Here is a 25,401-nt window from a genome sequence, read left to right as displayed (position 1 = left end):
GCGGCGGCGCCTCCAGGCCCGGCTTCTGCAGGGAGTCCCGGCGGGCCAGGGTGGCAGCCGGCCACTGCTGGACGGAGGTGCTGCCCAAGTCATACAGGTCCACGTTGAGGCTGTTCCGCGAGGGAGTGAGCAGGCTCTGCGGGGGGCTGTCGCTGGCAAACACCTGGCTGCGGGAGCCCAGCACATGCAGCTGGTGGGCCGTGGGGCCGGCCTGCTTGTGGTGTGGGTGCGGCACGTAGAGACCGGCGGTGGGGGGCGGGAAAGCGAGGCCGGCGCCTGGTGGGCCCCCCTGGCCCTTGGTGGGCAGGCTGGCGTAGCCCCCGGTCTCCGGCGGTGTCTTGCTCTGGAAGGAGGGGCTGCGCTGCATTCCGTAGCCCAGGGGCTCCCCGTGCACCAGCAGGTGCGGCCGGCCGTAGTGCGCGCCCTGCAGCGGGAAGTGCGCCCCTGCTGCCTCCACGCTGGCGCCGTAGCCCTTGGGTGGGTGCTGGTGTTGGTGTTGGTGCTGGTGGCTGGGCCCGTGGGGGCCGACTCCGGGGAAGAGGTAGTCCACGTACGGCCGCGGCACCTCCTCCAGCGCAGTGGGGCCGTCGGCGCCGAAGCTCGGGCCCTCGTAGGGGGCACCGCTCAGCTGGTAGGACACGAACGAATCGCTGGTTCCTTCGAAGCTGGGCCTCCGCGTCACAGGGGCGGGCATGAGCCCCTTTCCTGCCGTGGAAAACACAGGAAGACAGCATCAGAGCGGGTGTGATCAGTGGGTTCCGGCACTTTCAGGCTGGTCCCCACTCTAGCGCTGCCCTCGGGGCTGAGGGTCTTGAACCCTGGGCCGTGACGTGCTGCATTCTGCCCAGCACAGGGTCAGCGGACTCCCCTCCGCCCTGCCAGCAGGACCAGTCGCCCTAAGCTGTTAAGAGAGTGGAGACAGGCTGGAGGTCAAAGGGCACATGGGAGGGCCAAGGGCAGAAGAGAAGACCGGGTCGTGTGCTGAGGTGCATCCTTGCCCCCTGGGGACAGCACTGGGGTCACTCTCCTGTCAGGCTACGGAGCCATCTGCATAGCCAGCTTTGTTTTCAAAACCCTATCATGCCCAAATTGTGGGAAGCTGGGTTTACCCCCGCACGGTCCCAAAGCGCGGTTCCCTCACAGAAAGGGCAGGCCTGTATCCACTGTGCAGCAGCTGCTCCACTTTTCTTTCACCTCTTTTCCAAATTAAAAGATTTTCTAGTTTTTTTGGTCTGTATTAAAACAAAGCAACATATGCACAACAAAAACCACACAAAACCGCTCTACAAATATCCAGATTGATTTCATCTGCTGCCACCTTAATCCTGACCTCCATTTTGAACATCTCATCTGAAACAGACACCAGAAGGAAGGACAAAGGCTCCTTTCACTTCTTTAGGCCAACTGCTCCACTTGGCTCGACTTAGCAGAGGGTGCCGAAGGGTGTGCCTTGCCCGCAGGAAGACCATCCCTGATATGTGGCAGAGTGAAGGCCCTGACAGCCTGGCACTGAGCAACAGTCACAGGCAAACCAAGGCTTCATTTTCCCTGGGCTCAGAAGACGTCAATGAACAGACACACCAAAGGCAAGGGCAGAGGGAAATCAGCGTGGAACATGGGCCTGGCCTTCCCTTTGAGCTGTGCTCTAAGACCTCAAAACTGGAAGAATCCTGACATGGAAGGCCAGCTGGGGACTATTTAAGGAAGTTCCTTCTCTTAAGAAGAGGACAAAAATGTGTGTCCTCTTTAACAAGGGAGATGCAAGTTACAAAGGTGAGATTTTCTCACCCACCACATGAAGAAGGTTTTATCCAAGGTCTTCTACAAAATAGGGAAAACTCTTGATAATTACTATGATTTTTTTTTTAATTTTTTTTTTTAAATAGAGACGAAGTCTCCCTCTGTTGCCCAGGCTGGTCTCCAACTCCTGCCTCCAGCCTCTGGCCTCAGCCTCCCAAAGAGTTGGGATTACACAAAACAAAACAAAACAAAACCAGACCAGACAGTGCTGGGATTACAGGCTTGAGCCACTGGCCTGGCCATGAATCCTTTATCACACCCCAGGGGCCTCAGGTACCAATCACCGGGCCCACGTGCTCCGTCTTGGGAAAGTAACATCCCCCACAGCCAGTAAAAAGCAGGGGTTTGGTGCAGTGCCTCAGGCCCTTCACAGGGGATGCTGAGGGGGGCCCAGCGCTCTGCCCACACTGCCTGCCATTGAGCAGCCACTCTCGGAGGCTACAATGTGAGAATGGTGTGTTTTAGAATTGAGGAAAGAAGCCATCCTTGTCAAAGATCCCTCCACAGGCCCAAGAGAAAGTGAAAAGACCATTTTTATGCCCACTTTGCTGACTTTTTTGATCTTTCATAAAACAAGCACACACCTTTCCCTAGGTAGGAAGTACCAAGGTAATCTCAGACAAGGCTGGACGGGGCAAGCGCCAGGCATGTCCCATGGTTTACTACTTGGGGCTGCTCCCACCAGGGCCTGGCTCAGGCCAGGCCAGGCTAGACCCTCTGCACATGGTTTTGTGTCCTTAAAGCCACAAACCATCTTTGTCCCCCACGCTGCGGGCCTGGGCTCACCTGGGGAGGTTTGCTTAATGACCCGCACGATCTGCTCATTCCTGGGGTCCAGGTAGCCCATCTTGCTAATGTACTCCAGGGCAGCCTCGATGCTCCTGCTGCCAGTCTGCTTGAGAGCTCGGCCAGCCATCTCCTGGGAGGGAAGTAAGGGAGAGGTAAGTGCACGTCCTCCTAAAACAAAGCCCCCAGGGACTTCCGTCCCCACTCTGTGCTGGGACACTTTGCCTCTGTAGCTGCTGAGAACCTGCGACGCGCTGCAGGAAACCCTCAGAATGAGTGTAGGTGGCTATGTGCCCTGCAGGTGACTGATGACAAAAGCCTAGCACAAGCCACACCACGGACTAAATTTAGCCTTACGTCAAGGACATATGGGAATTTTGATGGGCCTGAAAGAGACTTAAATTCTGCTTCTCCTCAGAAAACTTTTGTGGTTGGACTGGTGAGGTCAGGATGAACCTAAAACGAGCAACGTTTCAGGGGAAGAACTGTGGGAGTCAGGGAACCTGGCTTTAACCTCGGCTCACCTCCAAGCTAACTTTGGGACTAGGAAACCTGTCCCCAGGGAAAGGGTGCAGCTGCACAAGAGTCATATATTACATGCCTGCTGTTTACAATGCCCCGTGGTGGCTACAGCAGCAGAGATGTGACTTGTAGAAGAAAAGACAGACACACCGGCCCAGGCCAAGTCCCTCAAACTGCTTGTGGGAAGAACACAGAGACTGGTGGCCACCACAGGAGAGGGCAGGTAAAATGGGAGAGGGCCAGAGGAGAAAGCCTCCTTCCACTCGAAAGATGAGGTGGTGGCATGGCTAGCTGTTCCAGACTTTGGGCAGGTGGAGAGCCCTGGGAGAGAAAAGGCATTCCTGGCAGATGGGACAGCCAGAGCAGAAGCCTGGGGAAAGATAGGCCCATGACAGCAGCACGCAAGGGTAGGTGGAGATGGGGGGATGGACCCACGATGGGGGCCAGGCTCTCAGGGTTTTGCTCCTGTCTGCAAGGAGTCAAGGAAGCTTTCAAACTGGGACATGCGGCATCAGCAGGTCAGGCTGGGGGCGGCTGTGGGTGCAGAGCTGGAGGCACTCAGGTTGGGGGAGACAGAATAGGCAGGAGGGTGCACAAGAGATGCAGCCCAGTGGGGCAGGGCAGTGAAGCTCTGATGACAGCGCCCCCTTCACCTTCAAGGACAGCTCCGCAGAGCTGTAGGCAAACAGGGAGGGTAAGCAGAGAGAAAAGAATACCACTGAGACTGGCTCTGGGACAAGGGTGAAACACGCAAAGGCCACAAAAAGGGCTCTGGCAAGAGAAGGGAAGGCTGAGCCCTTTGAAGGTCGACGAGGAGGGCGGCCAGGCAGGAGGAAACTGAAAATGCAGAACTGGGAGCTCCGGAAAGGAGTCCATAGTTACCCAGACAGCAGAGAAGAAAGGGGTGGAGATGGCTGGGCGCGGTGGCTCACACCTTTAATTCCAGCACTTTGGGAGGCCAAGGCGGGTGGATCAAGAGGTCAAAAGATGGAGACCATCCTGGCCAACATGGTGAAATCCCATCCCTACTAAAAATACAAAAATTAGCTGGGTGTGGTGGTTTGCGCCTGTAGTTCCAGCTACTCGGCAGGCTGAGGCAGGAGAATCGCTTGAAACCTGGGAGGTGGAGGTTGCAGTGAGCTGAGATCACACCACTGCACTCCAGCCTGGCAACAGAGTGTGACTCCATCTACAAAAAAAGAAAGGGGTGGAGATGCAGAAAGACCCTGGGACAGTGGGGGAGGCCGTGCAGGGCTGCTCTGCAGCAGGAAGCCTGGCCGTGGTCCCAGAGCCGCTCTGCAGAGAGAGACGCAGCACTGAGTGTGCCCCACCTCTGGACAGGGCATTGCGGTGCCCATGACCTGAATCACACTCAGCTGTGCGTCTGTGGTTCCCTTAGGACAAGAAGAACCTGGCAGGGCCTGAAACCATGTTACTCATGGCTGCATCTGCCCACTTAATACAGCGCCTAGAACAAATTCAGCACTTATTATCCATATATGATGGTCTAATACGGAATCAAGCTTTCCAGTCCTGGCCATACGCCAGCAGGTTGGCAGGACAGAAAACACGGGCTGTAAACTGCCTGGGTTGTTAGTGATGCAGGCGTGGGATGGCAAGATGGCAGGGACAGGGAAGGGCTGCAGAGGAGCACGAGGTGGAAGGCCTGGGGAGGTGCCGCCACATGGGCAGGCCACGTTGCAGTTGAGGGACATGAAGTGACAGATGGGAACATGGGAATAAGAACAGCCCTGTTTGTGAAAGCGGTGCCTGGACTACCAGAAAGGGCAAGTGTTTACAACCTGGAAGAGCCGCAGAGAGAAGGCAGCAGTGGTCAGAAGGGAAGCACTTCCTGGCCTCACCTGGGATGGGAGATAAGACTCCCACCACCTACTTCACAGCTGTGCTATGCGATGAGATCATGTCTGTAAAGACTCAACAGCTTGGAGGAAGACATGATAAGACCACATCTTTGTGGGATCACCCTGGAGCTTGCGGCGCCCATTACAAAAAATGTGCCAACTGGGGCCGACTCTAACCGCAAACCTTCCCATCAGCACTAACCGTTCAATTGCTTCGTCTGAAACGTGACCAACGCTCTGTCTCCTGCCGGGTATCACCAGCCTGCGCTCATTAACCCAGTACCTGCCGACTGCCAAGGAAGGGCAGCTCCAGGACAGACTAGGCCAGTGTGGATGTTCTCAAGCGCTCTCCCTGTTTGTGGAGCACCCACTACTCAAGACGTCTGTGTGTCTATTGTGCATCAAATCCAGGCACTCAGAAAAATTGGCAAGGAGACCACAAGTGAAGACTCGTGTTCAACGGGAGTTTCAAGTCCTAAAAGTGAACCGCACTCCTGAGCCAGCTTGTTTATAAATACCCCACGCCAGTTGAGGCTCGTCCTTGTTACCTGCCCACCAACCCTTCTTTAGCAAGTAAGTAGTTCCTATCTACATATTAACTCTCGGAAGATGCTACTGTACATACACATACAGCTATGTTTTAAACATTGAAGGAAATGGGAATCCACTTCTGAATCCATCAGAAATACATGACCTCTAGGCACAAGGTACATGCAGAGTCACAGAGTGAAGGCAAGCGCACAGTCTGGGGAATGGCAAGAAGTCGGAGCCAGGACGTGGGAGAAGCGTGTCAGAGAGATGCAGCTGAAGCCCAGCCGAGGAGCTTGGCCACTCACCTTCCTTTCTTAAGAATATATGGAGACCAAGCTGGATGTGGTGGCTCACGCGTATAATCCCAGCACTTTGGGAGACTGAGGCGGGAAGACTGCTTGAGCCCAGGAGTTTGAGGCCAGACAGGGCAACACAGTGAGATCCCGTCTCTAAAAAAAAAATAGCTGGGTGTTGGTGGCGCATGCCTGTAATCCCAGCTACTCAAGAGATTAAGGCAGGAGGATTGCTTGAGCCCAGGAAGTAGGGCAGGCTGGGCAACAAAGTAAGAATGTGTTTCAAAAAAGAAAAACAAAAAAAGAATATTTTTTAAAAGAAGAATGTACAAAAATCATCATTTAAGGGTCCTTATCTAGAATCGTAGGTGCCTATACCCACATCCCTGGGTTCACCCCTCCTCTCTGCTGCTTAGCAGCTGTGTAGCCTTCAGCAAATCATTTCCCTACTTTGAGTGCCCTTTTCCTCATCTGGGAAATAAGGCTAACAGGTTGCTCTAGGGATAAAAGGAGATGTCATGTTTTGGCATCAGCATCATTTAAATTTTAGGTTAGCTGTTACAGTTCACAAAGGTATCTTATGTGTTTCTGGGAGAAAACATAAAAACTGCAATTGTAGGTTTTATGCATGTTTGATATTTAATGGCTCTAATGTTTTACTATGTATTCTTCTTACAATAATTATAGAAAGAAATGTAATGAGTTCTTTTCACTAAGCCTCAATAGACACCTCCAATCTCTTCCAGCTTACCTCAGGCTGCTGTGTAAACATTATCCACGTCTTACCTCAGGCTGCTGTGTAAACATTATCCACGTCTACGCATGCCAACATGTGGAAAGGCTGAGCAGCCCTGCCCCAAAGCAAGAGTGAAGCTGCAAGCCGACTGAAGGCGAGGACAGTTGAGGTATGTGTTCTAGCGTCTAGCAGGTAGAAAGAGAGCAGCAGATATTTGTTCAATGAATGAGTGACTGAGTTAGACTGTGACAGAGGATAGATGAAAGGAAGAAAGAGCTACAAGCAGGGAGTGAGAAGATACTGCCTGTTCCACTGGGCAGGCTGCCCTGGTGTGTGGAAGATGGAGATAAGGTACACAGCAGAGATGCACCAAGCACAGACTAAAGGGAATTTCAAATCAACATTAACAACAGCAGCAACTTCCAAGTTTTACTCCATTATCTAGTTTGCACACGTGCCATTCTTCAGGACAGAAGTTCACAAACTCTTAACGCTCCTTGAATGTGTGTGTCATGCACTTACTAATTATTTACAGAGTGATGTGGTAGGCTGACAAGACTTTGATGACTTTGTGTCACCTAGCCACGTGCAACAAGAAAATCCTACACACATCAAATTTTTCTCCCGAAACACTCAAGAAAGCTCAACTTAGGATTGCTTAATGTCTCACAGAAAAAGGATGCTAATCCTTTGAACTTGGTTACCACGCCCATAAATTAAGCCGCCTCTTCTAGACAGATATCAATGCTGGAGTTGAAGCCATCATATGAGCACCAGATTTGGCACAAGATACCTGCGGTGTTCAACACTTGCTTCATCAGTGACCACTCCATGCCACCTGCTGCAAGAGTAAGATGACTCAACATGGGCAAAACCCAATCTCCTGCCTCTAACTCACCTGTTCTCTCAGGGCTCCCAACCTTGGAAGCATCTTGACTTTGAGATTTCATTCACATCTCACACCCAGTCCAGAAGCATTTTTTTTCTACTTACATTAGAGTGGTAGAAGATTCTGTTTTCTTTCCTTCTTCCTTTTTTTTTTTTTTTTTTTTGAGACAGAGTCTCATTCTGTCCCCCAGGCTGGAGTGCAGTGGCTCACTGATGAAACATTGGCTCACTGAAATTTCATCTCCCAGGTTCAAGCAATTCTCCTGCCTCAGCTTCCCTGGGATTACATGCATGCACCACCATACCTGGCTAATTTTTGTATTTTTAGTAGAGATGGGGTTTCGCCATGTTGGCCGGGCTGGTCTCGAACTCCTGACCTCAGGTGATCTGCCTGCCTCAGCTTCCCAAGGTGCTGAGATTATAGGTATGAGCCACTGCGCCTGCGCTGATAGAAGATTCTGGATACTTTGAAGGCAGAACTGCTATGATTATTCACACTCCATATCAAATTCAGCAAAACCTAACATGGCATAAACTTTATGCCTCACAGTCTGGGGAGCCACAATGGTTAGAAAATAAGAGTCTGACGGGCTCTTACCTGGAGCCTTTATCTGCTACCCTGTGGGCTATTCTTGCAGATTCATAAATATTCAATGAAAAACTATTTTGTAAGACTTGCTGCAGAATAGACGCTAGTAGGGCTAAATGCTATGGCACAAAGGGCGCGCCGAGGGGCCTGGCAGCCTCACCGCTTCTGGAAAGCAGTGACATGCACTGCAGTGGGCTATTCTCAGCTTGGGGTAGTGGCCCTGGACCTGACAGAGGGAATTCTTCCCACTCCATCAAAGCAGAGCTCCTCCAGAGATTTTCTGCCTCATGGCTAAAACAAAGAGACTGGGGAGGGATTGAGAAGGGCAAGACAAACTGAGGTTTCACTGCTGCTACTGACAGCTCTTGTAAAACTCCACTTTAGGTGTGTGAATTACATATGAATAAAGCAGTTTTGAACATCTATACCTTCGGTATCTTTCCCAAGAGATTTCTCCTCTTATAATGTTGTCAACAAATTGGTGTTCACTTAAAACTGGACCTAACCACTATGAAGCCTGGAAAATGTGAGATTTGCCCATATGATATCTGATATAGAAAGGACTGCAAAAGAGGCACTTTAACAAAATGGCGAGGTGGTTGAGGTGTGGGACACCTCAGGCCCTGCCAGTATCTTGAGGCTGGTCCTCTCAATGGCAAGGACCACACCCCAGCTCCAACGCTCCCCATGGGATGATCCAGGTCTCTGTTGCAGGTACATCACCATTTAATGGTCTTCTCTGCTGTCCCTCAGGGAAGCTGCCCTCACCCAGCTCTCCAGCTGCTGACCAGCTGCCAGGCAGCCCAGCATGGGCTCCTGACACACCCTCTGCTCTCCGGGCTTGGTCCCCCTCTAGTAGGCACAGGGCTTATGAGGACGGGGGGGAACTGGAAGATGTTCCTTCAGTCTACCGCTCAGCTCTCAGCAAGGCAGGAGCTGGGCTCACAATGTCTAAGCAGAAGTATTTCACGTGCACTGCCATGTGAATGCAAGTAATTTAAATACAGTGACAATTATTATGTATGAGGGAAGGAATTTCCTATGGAGATCCTCCCCCACTCAGCCCTTCCTGGTAAGGAAGCATTTTTCAGGCCTTAGCAAAACCATATCCTAAAGTTTTAACATTCCAACTATGAGGTTTGGCTGAAAAAGTAGAAACAAGCGCTCTGGCCCTATGGTGTCTGCGTGGGCCTCTGTCTGTGTCTGCCTGTCTCTCAGGCTTCCTCAGGTAACTTCCACTTCAGTCGTAGCTGACGCCTGTAATCCCGGCGCTTTGGGAGGCCAAGGTAGGATCGCTTGAGGCCAGGAATTGAAGACCAGCCTGGGCAAGACCCCCATCTTTGTAAAAAAGTAAGAAAATTAGCTGGGCATGGTGGCGGGTGCCTGTAGTTCCAGCTGCATGGGAGGCTGAGGCAGGAATCACTTGAACCTGGGAGGTGGAGGTTGCAGGGAGCTGAGATCATGACACTGCACTCCAGCCTGGGAGACAGAGCAAGAGAGCGTCTCAAAAATAAATACATTAATTAACTAATTAATTAAGCAAAAGGAGGACTGAGGGGAGAAGAGGAAGAGAGGGGCCAGCTGGCTGGCAGAGGAGACTGCACTGTCTGGCCGGATCCTGTGCTTCCCTGGAGGGTTGCCAGCGGGCTGGTCTTCAAAAGAATCTCTGACCCAAAGGCCTCGATTTTTTGACAAGAACATAGGAGCCGAGAGGCTGGAATTTCCAAAGGGTGTTCCAACTCCATCCCACGGACAGGCGCCTGGAAGAATGAGGCCCCTCCGGGCCCAGGGCTCCTCTACCGGCCCCACTGCGAGCCCCGCCCCCGAGCGCGGTGCTCCGGGCCCCATGACCTTGTCCACGCGGGCGAGGCGGGGCGGGTCCGACAACCCTGGGCTGGTGGGGTAGAGGCCCATGACCTTGTCCACGCGGGGCGAGGACCGCAGCGACACTGTGCACGCGGGGTGGGGGCCCTGGCGACCTTGTCCACGCAGGGCAGGGACCCTGGCGACCTTGTGCACGTGGAGCAGGGGCCCCGTGACACTGTCCACGACCTCGTCCACGTGAGTCAGGGGCCCGGCGACCTTGGGCCGGCGCAGCACGTGCCGTGTGCGAGCCAATTGTGACTGGAAAACAGGTGGAGGAAGAAGCGGCCTTGGGGGTTTAAATGTCTCTGCGCTTGAGGAAAACGAGTCGCCGCCTTGCAGGGATGCAGCGGAGGCTCCGGACCCCGCAGTGGCGGCCCCCGAACCTTTGGCATGCCAGACACCGCCCGGAGGACAGCTGCTGGGCACATACAGGTATAAACATACGTCTTTTTGAAAGGAATGAAGAAATTTGGCATAATGTTTCGTTTTTGTTTTGTGTATTTTTAAGGGCCATGCTAATCTCTGGATCGTTCCGATTTTCCTATCTGTGCTGTGCAAGTGAGCACCTGTTTTTTTTTTTTTTTGACTTTTGCTCTGTCACCCAGGCTGAAGTACAGTGGCTCGATCAGGGCTCGTTGCATCCTGGCACCGGCGGGCTTAAGCATCCTCCCATCTCAGCCCCCTGTAGTCAGGAACCAGTATGCTTGGCTAATTTTTTAAAAAATTTTATTTTTGTAGAGGTGGGCTCTCACTGTAACCAGGCTGGTCTCAAACTCTGTAGGGCAAGCCATCCTCCCACCTCAGCCTCCTAAAATGCTAGGATTACAGACATCAGCCAGGGCGCCTGGCCTTAAATTTGTCCTAAAATAAAATGAACATGAAAAATCCTTGGCCTTGCCAATGATCACGAGACCAGCCTGGACAATGTGGCGAAACCTCATCTCTACTAAAAATACAAAAAAAAAAAAAATTAGCCAGGCGTGGCGGCACATACCTACAGAGTCTAGCTACTAGGGAGGCTGGGGCAGGAGAATGACTTGATCCTGGGAGGCAGAGGTTGCAGTAAGTCAAGATCATGCCACTGCACTACAGTGTGGGCAACAGAGCAAGTCTCCATCAAAAACAAAACAAAACAAAAAAAGAAACACTGATAAAATAAAGAACATTTTGTAACTATTGTTAGCACCAAAATAAGGTCAATAATGATAAAGATAGGCTGGGTGTGGTGGCTCATGCCTATAATCCCAACACTTTGGGAGGCCGAGGCGGGCAGATCACAAAGTTACGAGATAGAGATCATCCTGGCTAACACGGTGAAACCCCATCTCTACTAAAAATACAAAAAAATTAGCTGGGAGTGGTAGCATGCGCCTGTAGTCCCAGCTACTTGGGAGGCTGAGGCAGGAGAATCACTTGAACCCGGGAGGCGGAGGTTGCAATTGAGCCGAGATTGTGCCACTGTACTCCAGCCTGGGTGACAGAGCAAGACACTGTCTCAAAAATAATAAAGTAATAATAAAGATAAATGGGCTGGTAAAACTATTCTTGGTCATGTATAAACCAAAAATATTCAGGGGTGAATATTTATTATCAAAAGTTATTAAATTTTTTGTATCCTGATTTAACAATTTTACTTCTTGAAATTTATCCTCAGGCTAAAATAATTCAGTTTTTTTTTTTTTTTTTTGAGGCGGAGTCTCGCTCTGTCGCCCGGACTGGAGTGCAGTGGCCAGATCTCAGCTCACTGCAAGCTCCGCTTCCTGGTTTACGCCATTCTCCTGCCTCAGCCTCCCGAGTAGCTGGGACTACAGGCGCCCGCCACCTCGCCTGGCTAGTTTTTGTATTTTTAGTAGAGACGGGGTTTCACCGTGTTAACCAGGATGGTCTCGATCTCCTGACCTCGTGATCCGCCCGTCTCGGCCTCCCAAAGTGCTGGGATTACAGGCTTGAGCCACCGCGCCCGGCCAATTCAGTTTTTAAAAAATGATTTCTATAATCATGTCTGTCAGATTTAGCTATAATACATCATCCTCTGAAAGAGTAAAGTGTGGGATGGGAGCTAGAGGCCACGTGGCCACTACTAAATAATAATTATAATTAATACAGTTCTCAGAATACACTTACCACAGCCAGAAATAATACTTTCTATAAGTAAAACTCTAACAAATCTACCACTGTTCTAGATGCTGAGTATGTAGCAAAAATAGGCAAAAACAAAATAGGCAACTTTCAATAGTGTAAACAACATGAGAAAATGTTGATTGTATAAAATGTTATGTCTCTTAGTAACTATGTACACAAATCAGTTATGCCTATGAACAAGGGCTTGATTAGAACATGAAAAATTGAAGTATGACTTAATTTTACGATGAAAGAACAATAATTTCTTTTTGTTAAAGAGAGCATAACAATAAGATGCTTACACATATATCAGATTCCATTACAACAAAACTGCCTATACTATCTAGCTACATAATTGTGGACAGATCACAAAAATTCTCTGGATCAGTTGTGTCCAACAAAATGGCAAGATATGAATATACAAGTTAATCCCAAAGTTCCTTTTATCTGTAAAATTCCAGGATTTTGAGGGATGTTTGCTAACACAAGACTTAATTTTTGTCACAGTTGAGATAGGTGAACAGAGGTGAGCACGATCCACAGAAACCTAACCAAAAATTCCCTATTAGTTTACACACACGCGCGCGCACGTGCACACACAAGGCATGGTTTCAGGGGTCCTGGATCCCATATTTCTATTCATGTGTAACAGTGCTACCAAAAAATGGGCACTAATAATTTCTCCCATCCCTGTATGTACAGGCTGCAGCTCCCAGTACGAAGCGGAATCTACTTCCCCTCCCCTTGAATATTGGCTGGCCTGTGATTTGCTCTATCAATGGAATGAAGCAGAAGTGCTGCTGTGCAAGTTCTGAGCCTCACCCTTAAGAAACCTGGCTGCTTCCATTTTCACTCCTCAGATCCCACTGTGGCTGGAGACAGATCCAGTTAACTGTGTTGCAGTTCCAACCCATGAGTGAAGCCCTCTTGGGTATTCAGCCCCAGCTAAGTTCCCCGTGGAATGAGCTACATGGAACCCCAGCAGATACCACATGGAGCAGAAGAACTGCCCAGCTGAGCACAGCCAACTCACAGAGCCATAAGAAATAATAAGCCATTGGCCAGGCACAGTGGCTCAAGCCTGTAATCCCAGCACTTTGGGAGGCCGAGACGGGTGGATCATGAGGTCAGGAGATCGAGACCATCCTGGCTAACACGGTGAAACCCCGTCTCTACTAAAAAATACAAAAAACTAGCCGGGCGAGGTGGCGGGCGCCTGTAGTCCCGGCTACTCGGGAGGCTGAGGCAGGAGAATGGCGTAAACCCAGGAGGCGGAGCTTGCAGTGAGCTGAGATCCGGCCACTGCACTCCAGCCTGGGTGGCAGAGCGAGACTCCGTCTCAAAAAAAAAAAAAAGAAATAATAAGCCATTATTTTGCTGGCACACACCTGTAGTCCCAGTTACTCAGGAGGTTAAAGCAGAAGAATTGGTTGAACCTGGCAGATGAAGGTTGCAGTGAGCTGAGATCGCGCCATTGCACTCCAGCCTGGGCAACAGAGTGAGACTCTGTCTCAAAAAATAGTAATAATAAAATAATAACAAATGTAAAAAGTCATTATTTTTTAGTCACTAAAAATTCTGGGATGGTCTGGGATGTTGGTTACACAACAGGAGATAATTGATAACTGGCTCTGCTTTGCTCTCTGCTATGTATAATCTGGACAAATGCCCATCTTCTAAAACATTAATTAACTTTTTTTATTTTTTTTTTCTTTTTTTGAGAGAGGGTCTCACTCTTGTTGCACAGGCTGGAGTGCAGTGGTGTGAAAAACGACTCACTGCAGCCTTGACTTCGCAGGCTCAGGAGATTCTCCCACTTCAGCCTCCATAGTAGTTGGGACTACAGGTGCACACCACCACACCCAGCTAATTTTCTGTATTTTTAAGTAGAGATGGGGTTTCACCATGTTGCTCAGGATGGTCTGGAACTCCTGAGCTCAAGCGGTCTGCCTGCCTCAGCCTCCCAAACTGCAGGGATTAAAGGTGTGAGCCATGGTGCCTGGCTATTTTTTTTAAATTTATAATTTATTTTTTAGAGACAGGGTCTTGCTCTGCCACCCAGGCTGAAGTCCAGTGGTGCAATCAAAGCTCACTCCAGCCTCTAACTCCTGGGCTCAAACTTCCTGCCTTAGCCTCCCAACTAGCTAGGATTACAGGTGCAGGCAATCACACCTGGCTAACTTTATTCTTTAATTTCTTTTTCATTTTTAGAGACAGGGTCCCACTATATTGCCCAGGCTGGTCTCAAACTCCTGGCCTCAAGCAAACCTCCCTACCTCGGCCTCCCAAAGTGTTGGGATTATAGGCATGAGCCATTGCACCCGGCCTATTTTATCTTAAATTCTGAGTGGTTTGGTCTCCTCAGCTTTTGTCCAAATAAACTCAATTGTTGTTAAGATCATAAAGTTTTCCAAAAAGTTAAATTTTCAAATAGCTAAGATGACAATTATTAACAAAGATTTAACAAAATGCTTAGAAATAATATTTCTTCAAAAAATGAGATTGTTCCATTATTGATTGCTGGTGTGACAGTGAATTTTAAGAACCTAAATAATATATTTTTTGAAATTTATTATCATTATTTTTGAGAGGGGTCTTGCTCTGCTCTGTCGCTCAGAGTTTGGACTGGAGTGCAGTGGCCCAATCTCTGGTCACTGCAAACCCTGCCTCCTAGGTCCAAGCGATCCTCCTACCTCAGCCTCCTGAGTAGCTGGGACTACTACAGTTGCGCCACCACATACAACTAATTTTTGTCTTTATTTCTTTTTTTTATTTTTTTCTTCTTTTTAAAAGACAAAGTCTTGCTCTGTTGCCCAGCCTGGAGTGCAGTGGCACGATCTTGGCTCAATGCAACTTCCACTTCCTGGGCTCAAGCAGTCCTCCCGCCTCAGCCTCTCAAGTAGCTGGGGATACAGGCGCCCGCCACCACGCCTGGCTAACTTTTGTATTTTTAGTAGAGATGGGGTTTCACCATGTTGGCCAGGCTGGTCTTGATCTCCTGACTTCAAGTGATCCAGCCACCTTGGTCTCCCAAAGTGCTGGGATTACATGCATAAGCCATTGCACCTGGCCTAATTTTTGTCTTTTTGGTAGAGACAGGGTTTCACCATGTTGCCCAAGCTGGTCTCGAACTCCTGGGCTCAAGCGATCTGTCCATCTCAGCCTCCCAAAATGCTGGGATTACAGGCATGAGCCACTACACCTGGTCAGGAATGTCTTTTTAAATAATTTTATATCTTTTAAGGCTCTAAAGTAAATAACTGTTTGGGTTAATATTTGACTACAAAATTACTTTTATTAATGTTTAATGTTTAAATGCTTTTGTTCTTAAAGTGTGCTAAACTCTTAGCTATGGCTATTATTACTAGGTCAAATCTCCCTGTGAGAAAAACATACTCCAACTTAAAAAAGTAGCACACAAAGACACTTTAAAATGAATATAACAAGCCGGGCGCGGTGGCTCAAGCCTGTAATCCCAGCACTTTGGGAGGCTGAGACGGGCGGATCACGAGGTCAGGAGATCGAGACCATCCTGGCTAACACAGTGAAACCCCGTCTCTACTAAAAATACAAAAAACTAGCCAGGCGAAGTGGCGGGCGCCTGTAGTCCCAGCTACTCCGGAGGCTGAGGCAGGAGAATGGTGTGAACCCGGGAGGCGGAGCTTGCAGTGAGCTGAGATCCAGCCATTGCACTCCAGCCTGGGTGACAGAGCGAGACTCCGTCTCAAAAAAAAAAAAAAAAAAATGAATATAACATACAAAAGAACATAACATTCAAAAGCACTTTAAAATGCTTCCGTAATGGTGACCGGGCACGGTGGCTCACGCCTCACCAACCCAGCACTTTGGGAGGCTGAGGCAGGTGAATCACCTGAGGTCAGGAGTTTGAGACCAGACTGATCAACATGGTGAAACCCCATCACTAATAAAAATACAAAATTAGCCAGGCATGGTGGTGCATGCCTGTAATCCCAGCTACTTGGGAGGCTGAGGCAGGAGAATCGCTTGAACCCGAGAGGCGGAGGCTGCAGTGAGCTGAGATCACGCCATTGCACTCTAGCCTGGGCAACAAGAGTGAAACACTGTCTCAAATTTAGAAAAAGAAAAAGCTTCTGTAATGGAAGGGAGAATCAAACTCTAACAGTACACATCCTGCTCAGTCCTAGTGTTTTGTACAGCATTGCTGGGCACTGACCAGCACACGTGTGTGTCGGCATGAACTTGCGTGTGCACACAGCATGCTGTTCTGGGCACAGGAAACCAGCACTGCAGTGAGCTTCCTGGCCCCCAGCCTCCAACCTGGCAGGCACAGTCTGCTTCAGCAGGAAGCGCTTTGCTCTAATAGCACCATGGGGCTGTTCAACAGTATCCCGAATCCAAGGGGTCTGTGAGCCAAGCCCAATATGAGATTGCACAAGAGCTTCACGAGGAAAGATTCTCTGTCTCCTTCCAAAACCTATACCAACGAGGACATTGCTGTTTTTAAGGACAACCGGTACACTAAAATTTGGTTTGTACAAGCCACCAGGAAAATAAGCACATGAAATCCACAGGGGGAGTCGTCATGCGCCAGGCCATGAGCACGGCTCCAAGGGACAGAGACCAGCCCCAGCATTCTGAATGCTTGGGGAAAGTAGCATAGCCAGGAAGCCTTCAGCAGAGAGCACAGGAATGGGATACTCCATGGGAAGGACCATGGTGGTCCCACAGAAGATGCAATTCTAGGAAAATTCTGGGAATCATCAGTCAAGAGGGCTTGGCATCATGACTAGGTAGAGGCCCATGTTTTCCCCACACAAAAGGCAGCCCAACACTACGTCAGAGAGACGCCCACTTTAAAAGAACGAGCTGAAGGGGGTCAGATGGAGGGCAGGGTAGGGGCTGGCATAGGACTCAAAAGGAGGCTCAACAAACCGCCTGGTGAACAGAAAAGATTGCACACAGAGAAACTGGAGAAAGACGATCACTCGACCTTGACAGGGTGTGGTGTAAGCCAGAGGGATGCTGGGACCCAGAGCCGGCCTCTGGCACTCCTCCTGGGAGGGCTCATGCTGGCCAGAGCTCCACTGACCCAGGAAGAAGTGGGGCTTTCTCTGCCTTCCAAGGTAGGTTCAGGTCCAGGGTCATAAAAGGGCTTGCCAAGTTCATCTGCAAGCTTCATTGTGAACTTCCAGTGTTTTTTCTGACAGCAAGAGTGACAAGATACGGGTAAGACAAAGCCCTGTCTGCTGGAGCTCTAGCAGCAGAATTAAGCAAGGAATTAGCTGGGGTTTTCATTCACACTCTTGCTGGCAACACTACCTTAGGAGGAAAAAGGTCTTCATAAAGGAAAGGAAAACCTGTAATCCCAGCGCTTTGGGAGGCCAAGGCAGGAGGATCACGTGAGGCCAGGAGTTGGAGGCTGCAGCGAACTATGTGCCACTGCACTCCAGCCTGGGTGACAGAGTGAGACCCCTACTCTATTAAAAAAAAAAAAAAAAAAAGGAGGCTGGGAGCAGTGGCTCACGCCTATAATCCCAGTACTTTGGGAGGCTGAGGCGGGCGGATCACCTGAGGACAGGAGTTTGAGACCAGCCTGACCAACATGGAGAAACCCCATCTCTACTGAAAATACAAAATTAGCCAGGCGTGGTGGCATATGTCTATAATCCCAGCTACTTGGGAGGCTGAGGCAGGAGAATTGTTTGAACCCAGGAGGCAGAGGTTGTGATGAGCCAAGATCATGCCATTGTACTACAGCCTGGGCAACAAGAGTGAAACTACATTTCAAAAAAAAAAAAGAAAAGGAAAAAGAAAAGGATTCAGTTTCTGCCTCAGTTTATAATGTGTGAGGGAGGAAAAAAAAAAATCACAGCAAGCAAGGTGGTGGGCCAGAGCCTGCGAGAGGCTGGAAAAGCTGTCATTAGTGAGCAGAGAAGAAGACCCGGCCCAAGACACAGGAGCAGCTCTCACAGGTGGCCACCCTCCGGCCCTGGTCTCCAGCGCCCACCGTGTACATCCTTGAAAAAAGCGAGTCGACAGCCAGCTTAGCCCTACAGAGACTTCTTGTGCCACCGAAGTTACATGCTATGATGAGACTGAGTTTATAAAGGACTAACTTGTACCATAATTGAGCATTAAAAGTTAGCCAAAAAATAAGTCAGAATCATCAGAGCTGAAGCATGAACAGCTTAAATGTGACTCTGGAAAAGCAGACCTTTTCTGTTTGGGCTCCAAGCCACTACCTGGCTCCTGAAATTAAGTAGGCTGAATATGTGTGAAGACGCTGCTCTTCACTTCCAGACGAAGGCTGCCTGGAAAATTCTGCCGTTGTCTCCATCAGAAAGATCCACTTACTCGACAATGGCATATAGGCCTGCCTCACTGCACACACCTGTCTCCAACTGTGGGACTTCAGGAGAGTAGCTGTGCATGTTTGGGGAGTTTCTGAGAGTAGCTGTGCATGTCTGGGGGCTCTGGGGCTGTCCGTGCCTCCCACAGCGCGCTCTGCTGCAGATAGGCAGCCCGTGAGTGCCCAGGGAAGGGGGCATTTCGATGCAGACTGAACAGAGCTTGCTTCCCTGTGGTTATTTTTAAAATGCTGTCAAGTAGGTTGGAAGATCTGGCAAATCACAGGTTCACCCAGGAAAAAAGACAGTAATCTGCTACTTTCACAAAATGCCCTCAAAGAGTCACTGACAAGGTAATTTGGTAAAGTATACAAATATTTTAGTTATGAAGTATGGTAGCAAAAAGTGAAATTTCCTGGCTATGCAGTTTTTATGTATTTTTCTGAAAAAGCTACAGTGTAACTTTGAAATAGATACATAGCATGGATTTAATTTTTAAGTTATATTTCCAAAGGCTTAGAATCTCTGTAACAAGTTTCCATTTTCCAACAATCCTTTAAAATCCAACCGTTTTGTTTAAAACTTGGCTGTTACCCCACCAGTTAGAATTTCTTCTTTTAGTCTATGTTTCTGACAGTGGAATGTCAGGACATGCATCCCCCAAACTGATTATAAACCAGCAGGCTTTTTCTTTCTAAAAGCCAAAAATTGTGTCTACAGACCACAGCCTGTTTTCCAGGCACTGAGCTATAAGGAGGCTGAGCCAATAATCAGGTTTCTTCCAATCAGAGCCAAAGATAAGGGAAGAAGTAGTTAGTCGTAGGGGATATATATACACACATTTTGAGATGGAGTCTTGCTCTGTGGCCCCAGGCTGGAGTGCAGTGGCGCAATCTTGGCTCACTGCAGCCTCCACCTCCCTGGTTCAAGCGGTTCTCCGGCCTTAGCCTCCTGAGTAGCTGGAATTACAGATGTGCGTCATCACACCCAACTAATTTTTGTACCTTTAGTAGAGACAGGGTTTGCCATGTTGGCCAGGCTGGTTTCAAACTCCTGACCTCAAGTGATCCACCTGTCTCAGCCTCCCAAAGCGTTGGGATTACAGGCACGAGTCACCGTGCCCAGCCCTGACTTCTGTTTTAAAAGGCCCACTCTGGCTCCACCGTGGGGAGCCAGGTACAAGGGGAGAGGTGGGCGAGGAGCTGACAGGCCAGCAGGACGCTGCAGAGGCGCAGTGGTGCTGGCTGCTGCATTGCCAGCTACTGTGGGACAGATACTCGGGTGGGCGCTGCATCCAGGGGTGGGCGGCTCTCCCAGGACTTCTGCTGGGGTTCTCAAGAGGTGCCCCCTGCTCTCACAGGACCTCTTTGTCTCCTGCTGCTCCAGACTACAGCCTTGGGCGGTGGTGGTGGTGGGGGGTCTCCTCAGCAGGGAGGGGCAGCCCGCTGGGTGGTGTTGGTAGAATGACTTCAGACTGAGACACTAACAGCCAGGAGCCATGCGCGTGGTCCTTCCTTCTCACAGTAGCTCGACGTAGGTATTTATGTTTCACCAGAAGACTGGGGCTCAGAGACGTAACCATCCCCCAAGTTCATAAAAGCAGTGGTACAGTCTGAATTCGAAACTTAGTCACAAGCAGCCCAATGTCACCAGCAATCACAGAGCTTCACTGAAAACAATAAGGGAGCATTTCACACCCATTAGATTGGCAAATACTTTAAATGTCTGACAACAGCAAGTGTTGGCAAAGTGAGAGAGACACTGCATTTTGATAAAACTGAGGAAAGGTGTGTAAATTGGTACAATCACACAGGAGAATATTTTGACCATATCTAGTAAAGTTAAAGATGCTGAAATCCTACAACCCAGATTCCACTTCCACCCCCTAGGTAAGTTCCCCAAGTATGTAAGAGGAGACGTGAAGAAGACTCATTGTACTCATGTCTGCTAAATGTCCATCACCAGGAAATCGCAAAACCCATCACGCATGAAGAAAGCACGTTGCTAAATTACGTTGTATAGAGTTTTAACAGTACAACAAAGGCCCAGGCTGTTCGTCCCACCGCCCAGGTTCCTTCTTCACAGTCTGGCCCCTTGTCCTACCAGCGATTTGGGCCAGAAACTGAGTGCGTATTCACTGTGTCTGGCAAACAGCAACTGCTCAGTCTCGTGTGGTGAGTAATGAATGAACAAATGAACAAAATGAATGAATGAATGAAGAAGCAAATGTGCAAAGGCACAGCTCTTTCCTGCCTTTGCTCCCCCACCACGTGGTCAGCTCTTGGACGGCAGGAGCAACCATGCTGCCCGTCTCACTTGGAGCACTTTGCAAAGTGCTGAACAGCCATCTCTCCCGGACACCTGCTCCTCTCCTCTCCTCTCCTCTCCTCTCAGAAGCTTTGCAGAAACTGTTCCTGCAAATTGAATCCAATTTGCTGCTGGACCACTGGTCCCAAACGATTCCTACTCTTAGCGCCCAGCGAGTCATGTCTGGGAATTTATACTTATCCTAAGGGTAAGCTAAAACAATTAACAGACTGTTAAGTTAAAAACACAACAACAAAAATGTAGGTAACAAACACATATATGTGGGATTTCCAGGTCTATGTGGTGCATCAGCCACACCAAATCACTCTTATTATTCTTAATTTTTCATCATAGCTGCTACGTAACAATCACAGTGTAAGAAGAAAATTCAATACCTCTTAAAATACAGAAACCAGATGGAGGAACAGCTGCTACCTCCACATAACAGACAACAATACACCAAGTGCATGCTGTGAGCCCACAGGGCAGTGAGGATGAGGTATGGGTGGAAAAAGAGGCCTCCCTGGAGGTCTATACGAGATGACCTGGGTCCTCAGGTGTCTCCAGGCCCCCACCCCAACACCAAATCAGACTATAACACAGTGAGGGCAGACAGCACAGAAATAACACAAAAGGGCCGGGCGTGGTGGCTCATGCCTGTAATCCCTGCATTTTGGGAGGGCGAGGCGGACAGATCGCCTAAGGTCAGGTGTTCAAGACCAGCCTGGCCAACATGGTGAAACCCTGTCTCTATTGAAAATACAAAAATGAGCCGAGCGTGGTGGTGTGTGCCTGTAATCCCAGCTACTCAGGAGGCTGAGGCATGAGAATCAGTTGAATCTGGGAGGTGGAGGTCGCAGTGAGCCAAGATTGTACCGCTGCACTCCAGCGTAAGCCATGGAGTGAGACTCCATCAAAAAAAAAAAAAAAACCCACAAAGGAATAACACAGAGGGTTAAGTGAGCATGGAAGTACTAAATCAACCACACTGGCTTCAACCCTCCTCCCGTGCCAACCTCCCACACACTCTGCAGATCTGAAGATCTCTGGTAAAACCGAAGGGCCCCAGGGACAAGCTTCCAGACCCAGACACTGGTGGGTGCTCAGTGAAGCCTCTGGCCCTCCACCTGGTCACCCTACAGCAAATCCCCCACTCTACAGGCCCCACCCGATAGTCCTTCCAATCAGCTTTCAGTACATCACTCCCAAACGTGAACAGCCAAGAGTGCTGAATATTCCAGGAAGTTTTCCAAACAAAGCCGGAACAAACAAAAAATCAAACAGTGCATATAACATGACTGTATAAAATTACAGCATTAAAAACAGCACTGTCAAAGACACTGAACTCCGGAAGAGCCCAGTCCCTCAAGATGAATCCTGAGCAGCTAACTGGGCCTGAGTTCAAACTAGAACCAAGTGGCCATTTGCTGACTAGCAGTCACACAGGTATTTTGAATTCCTGGAAAACCCACACCTCTGCTTAACTTTGGGACGTTCACAGCTGCCTGTTCCTGTTTGCCCTGCCTGAACCAATCAATAGGGTGTGACCAATCAGAGCTCAGCAAACATCAACCAATCAGAACTAAGCAAGTTTGACTCCTTCATTTGCATAAGTGGACTTGAGTGAGAACACCGACAGAAACTTTATAAAACACAAACACTCCTTAGATTCTCGAGAATGTACCTTCCGTTTACACTGAAGGCTGTAGCTCCCTGGTTTGCAAACTGCTCACTGGAGTAAAGACTTTTTAAATTCCTTTCCAGAAAACTTTTGTTCACACATATATCAACATGGTAATGGTAGCTTCCTCATAGTGATGGTGGCATGATGATTTTTGCAGAAATGCATGCCAATTAACCATCAAATCATCTTATATCAGGACCATGGCCCTTCCTACCTCCTCCCGTCTCTTTCTTGGCTGCTATTTTGAAATACTTGCTTTTCCTCACTTGTCCTGAATCAAAAACGGAAACTAGCTTCTAAAGACGGTGAGTATATATCAACTTCTGGATGAAAGTTGGGATCCAAAGATCCCCTCCACCCAATCCACACGCCTTAGACCTCCGTGAAATCTGGACTCTGATACTTTGCTACAAATGACCTAGAGGTCTATTTCTCACGGTAGGAAACTCCTGTCTTTAAACTGGTCGCTGTACCCACAAGTGGCAGAGGCAGTAAACTAAAAAGCAGAAATTACACTTTACAGGTCCTCAGGGCCAGCAACACTTTCTCTGAGAAAATGGTCATTTTGCATGGCTGAGTGACACCATGTGATGGATGACTGAACAGTGTTCTCATCACGTGCTACTTACTGGTGGAGACTTTGCCTTGGCCTAGGAATTTAAAAAATCTATTCTGCTTCTTTCCTGACTCTGGAAAATATAGGGGCAAAAACACCAGCTGGCTGTTGTAGACTTAACAGAGTTTCAAAAATGATAGAATGTATTAATACAATCATGCATTCCTTAAATATGGGGATATGTTTTGAGAAATTCATCATTAGGTGAATTCGTTGTTGTGTGAACACCACAGAGTGTACTTACACAAACCTAGATGCTACAGCCCACTACACACCTAGGCTAGATAGTATAGCCTGTTGTTCCTGGGTACAAACCCTGTAGAGTCCTCACTTAACATCGTCATTATGTTCTTGGAAACCTGCAACTTTAAGCAAAGTGATGTCTAACAAAACCAATTTTACCACACAGAGGAAGAATGTGCAAACTCCACACAGTGGCCCTGGCCAGGAACCATTTTTTTTTCTCATCAACGCTATAACAAAATGATCTTAAATGAAGCCACATTATTCAAACACCTGTTGCACAGCCTGAGATTGCAGTGAATACTGTAGGCAACTGCAACAGAATAGTGTTTGTGTATCTAAACATCTCTAAACATAGAAAAGATAATGTAAAAATATCATATAAAAGATTTTAAAAATGCATGTTTATACAGGACACTTAACATGAATGGAGCCTGTAGGGACTGGAGGTTGTGGTGGGTGAGTCAGTGAGTGAGTGGTGAGGGAATGTCAAGGCCCAGGACATTACTGGACACTTTATAAGGCTGGCAGCGCCCAGGGCTGTAGGTTTGTTTACACCAACATAAACCACACATGCATGTATGCGTTGGGCTATGATGTTACAGCTGCAAAGTCATTAGTTAACAGGAATTTTCCAGCTCCATCACAATCTCATGGGTCCATCACATACATGTGGCCCGTGGTTGCCGGAAACATCGTTATGCGGCACTTGACTGTATCTACCAGGTGCTTCATTCAACTGGGACCTTTTCTAGTTTTCTAGTCAAATTTTCTACCTAGTAGTGTTCCTATCTTATGATTCTTTTCTCCTAGAAAATGCTATTCATGGCTCTGTCGGATGGTAAACAAGTATAGTATAACCTCTTTGTAGATTTTTTAAGGGAATGAGCAGAATGAGAGGAAGATGGAATGAACGGTGCCAGCACAGGGCAGGAGCTGTGCGTGACTGGGTGAATCACGGCCCCACCACCTCCTAGGAAATAAGGGTTCCTAACCACATTTCAAAGATGAACAAACTGAGACTGAAATAGATTAGCTTTTTACCCAAAGTCACAAAGCTAACATGGATGGAAGAGGAGAGGTATGGAGGTGGAAGAGAAAATGCTCAAAGTACTTGTTTCTATTGCAAAGCAACTAGTTAAGGTATCGAGACCTTTCCCAACTCAGTAAACTTCATGGTCTCTGCTGTAATATTTCTGTCATTCAGAACTGGGGCTGAGGAACACCAAGCCGTGTAAGGCTCTGTTCCAGGCACTGGGATGCAGCGGTGACACAGCAGACGAACACCCTGTGCTCGCGGGCACACCACCCTGGTGCCAGGGTATGTTCCCACAGGCAAGTTCTCGTGCGCTCGCCCGTCCGCTGTGGGGACCGTGAAGCAGGCTGCCTCCCGGGTTCCCAACAGCTGCTCACCAGAGTTACAGCCTTGCATGTTCTGCCCAGTCGGACCTGACAGCTGTCCTGGCTCAGTACTCATCCTGGCTCAATGCCTAATACGAATCTCATTTCTTAGACTACTGTGCAGGAGGGATACCAATGATCATACCTTATAAAAGTAAAAATGAATGTTTGCTGATTCCAAAGTCTGTGGGAAAAGTCCAATTTTCTGTAGACAAGATCCAAATGGCCAGGAAAGGCAATGGTAGGGTTACTTGGAAGGCTGCACCCAGCAAGGTAGAAAGTCCTGGCCTTTGTTTAAAGGGCTTGACAGAGTTCCATGTTATCTGCATCCCTTTCCCGTTTATGTTGGAACGTTCTCTTTATTTACTCTCTGAAATGTCCTTTCTCTTGTCCTCCCATTAAGTTTGTACAGAGCATTTAAAAATAAAATAAGGGCTGGGCGCAGTGGCTTGAGCCTGCAATCCCAGCACTTAAGGAGCCTGAGGCAGGAGGATCACTTGACACCTGGAGTCTGAGGCCATCCTGGGCAACACAGCAAGACCCCGTCTCTACAAAACAACTTGAAAAGGAATTAGCCAGGTGTGACCACACATGCCTGTGGTCCCAGCTACTCAAGAGGCTAAGATGGGAGGATTGCTTGAGCCCAGGAGGTTGAGGCTGCAGTGAGCTATGACTGCACCACTGTACTCCAGCCTGGGCAACAGAGCAAGACCCACAACTCTGAAACAAAAGAAGAAAGAAAGAAAGAAAGAAAGGAAAGAAAGAAAGAAAGAAAGAAAGAAAGAAAGAAAGAAAGAAAGAAAGAAAGAAAGGAAGGAAGGAAGGAA

At 48.7% G+C, this 25,401-nt stretch overlaps 1 protein-coding gene across 1 annotated transcript in view; it reads right to left on the bottom strand.

Annotated features, from left to right (window-relative positions):
- The window catches only part of LATS2 (large tumor suppressor kinase 2), a 99,580-nt gene that overhangs the window by 14,548 nt on the left and 59,631 nt on the right, over positions 1-25,401 (bottom strand). Inside the window, exons 3-4 of the mRNA XM_011951345.1 lie at positions 2,587-2,719; positions 3-705 (exon numbers count right to left, since the gene is read on the bottom strand). Coding sequence (XP_011806735.1) covers positions 3-705; positions 2,587-2,719 — 836 coding nt within the window. The remainder of the gene's footprint in view (positions 1-2; positions 706-2,586; positions 2,720-25,401) is intronic.

This window comes from Colobus angolensis, unplaced genomic scaffold (genome assembly GCF_000951035.1).
Source record: "Colobus angolensis palliatus isolate OR3802 unplaced genomic scaffold, Cang.pa_1.0 Scaffold318, whole genome shotgun sequence".
Taxonomy (NCBI): Eukaryota; Metazoa; Chordata; class Mammalia; order Primates; family Cercopithecidae; genus Colobus; species Colobus angolensis.
The sequence above is the reverse complement of the archived record's forward strand: the minus strand, read 5'-3'. Positions and strand labels throughout refer to the sequence as shown.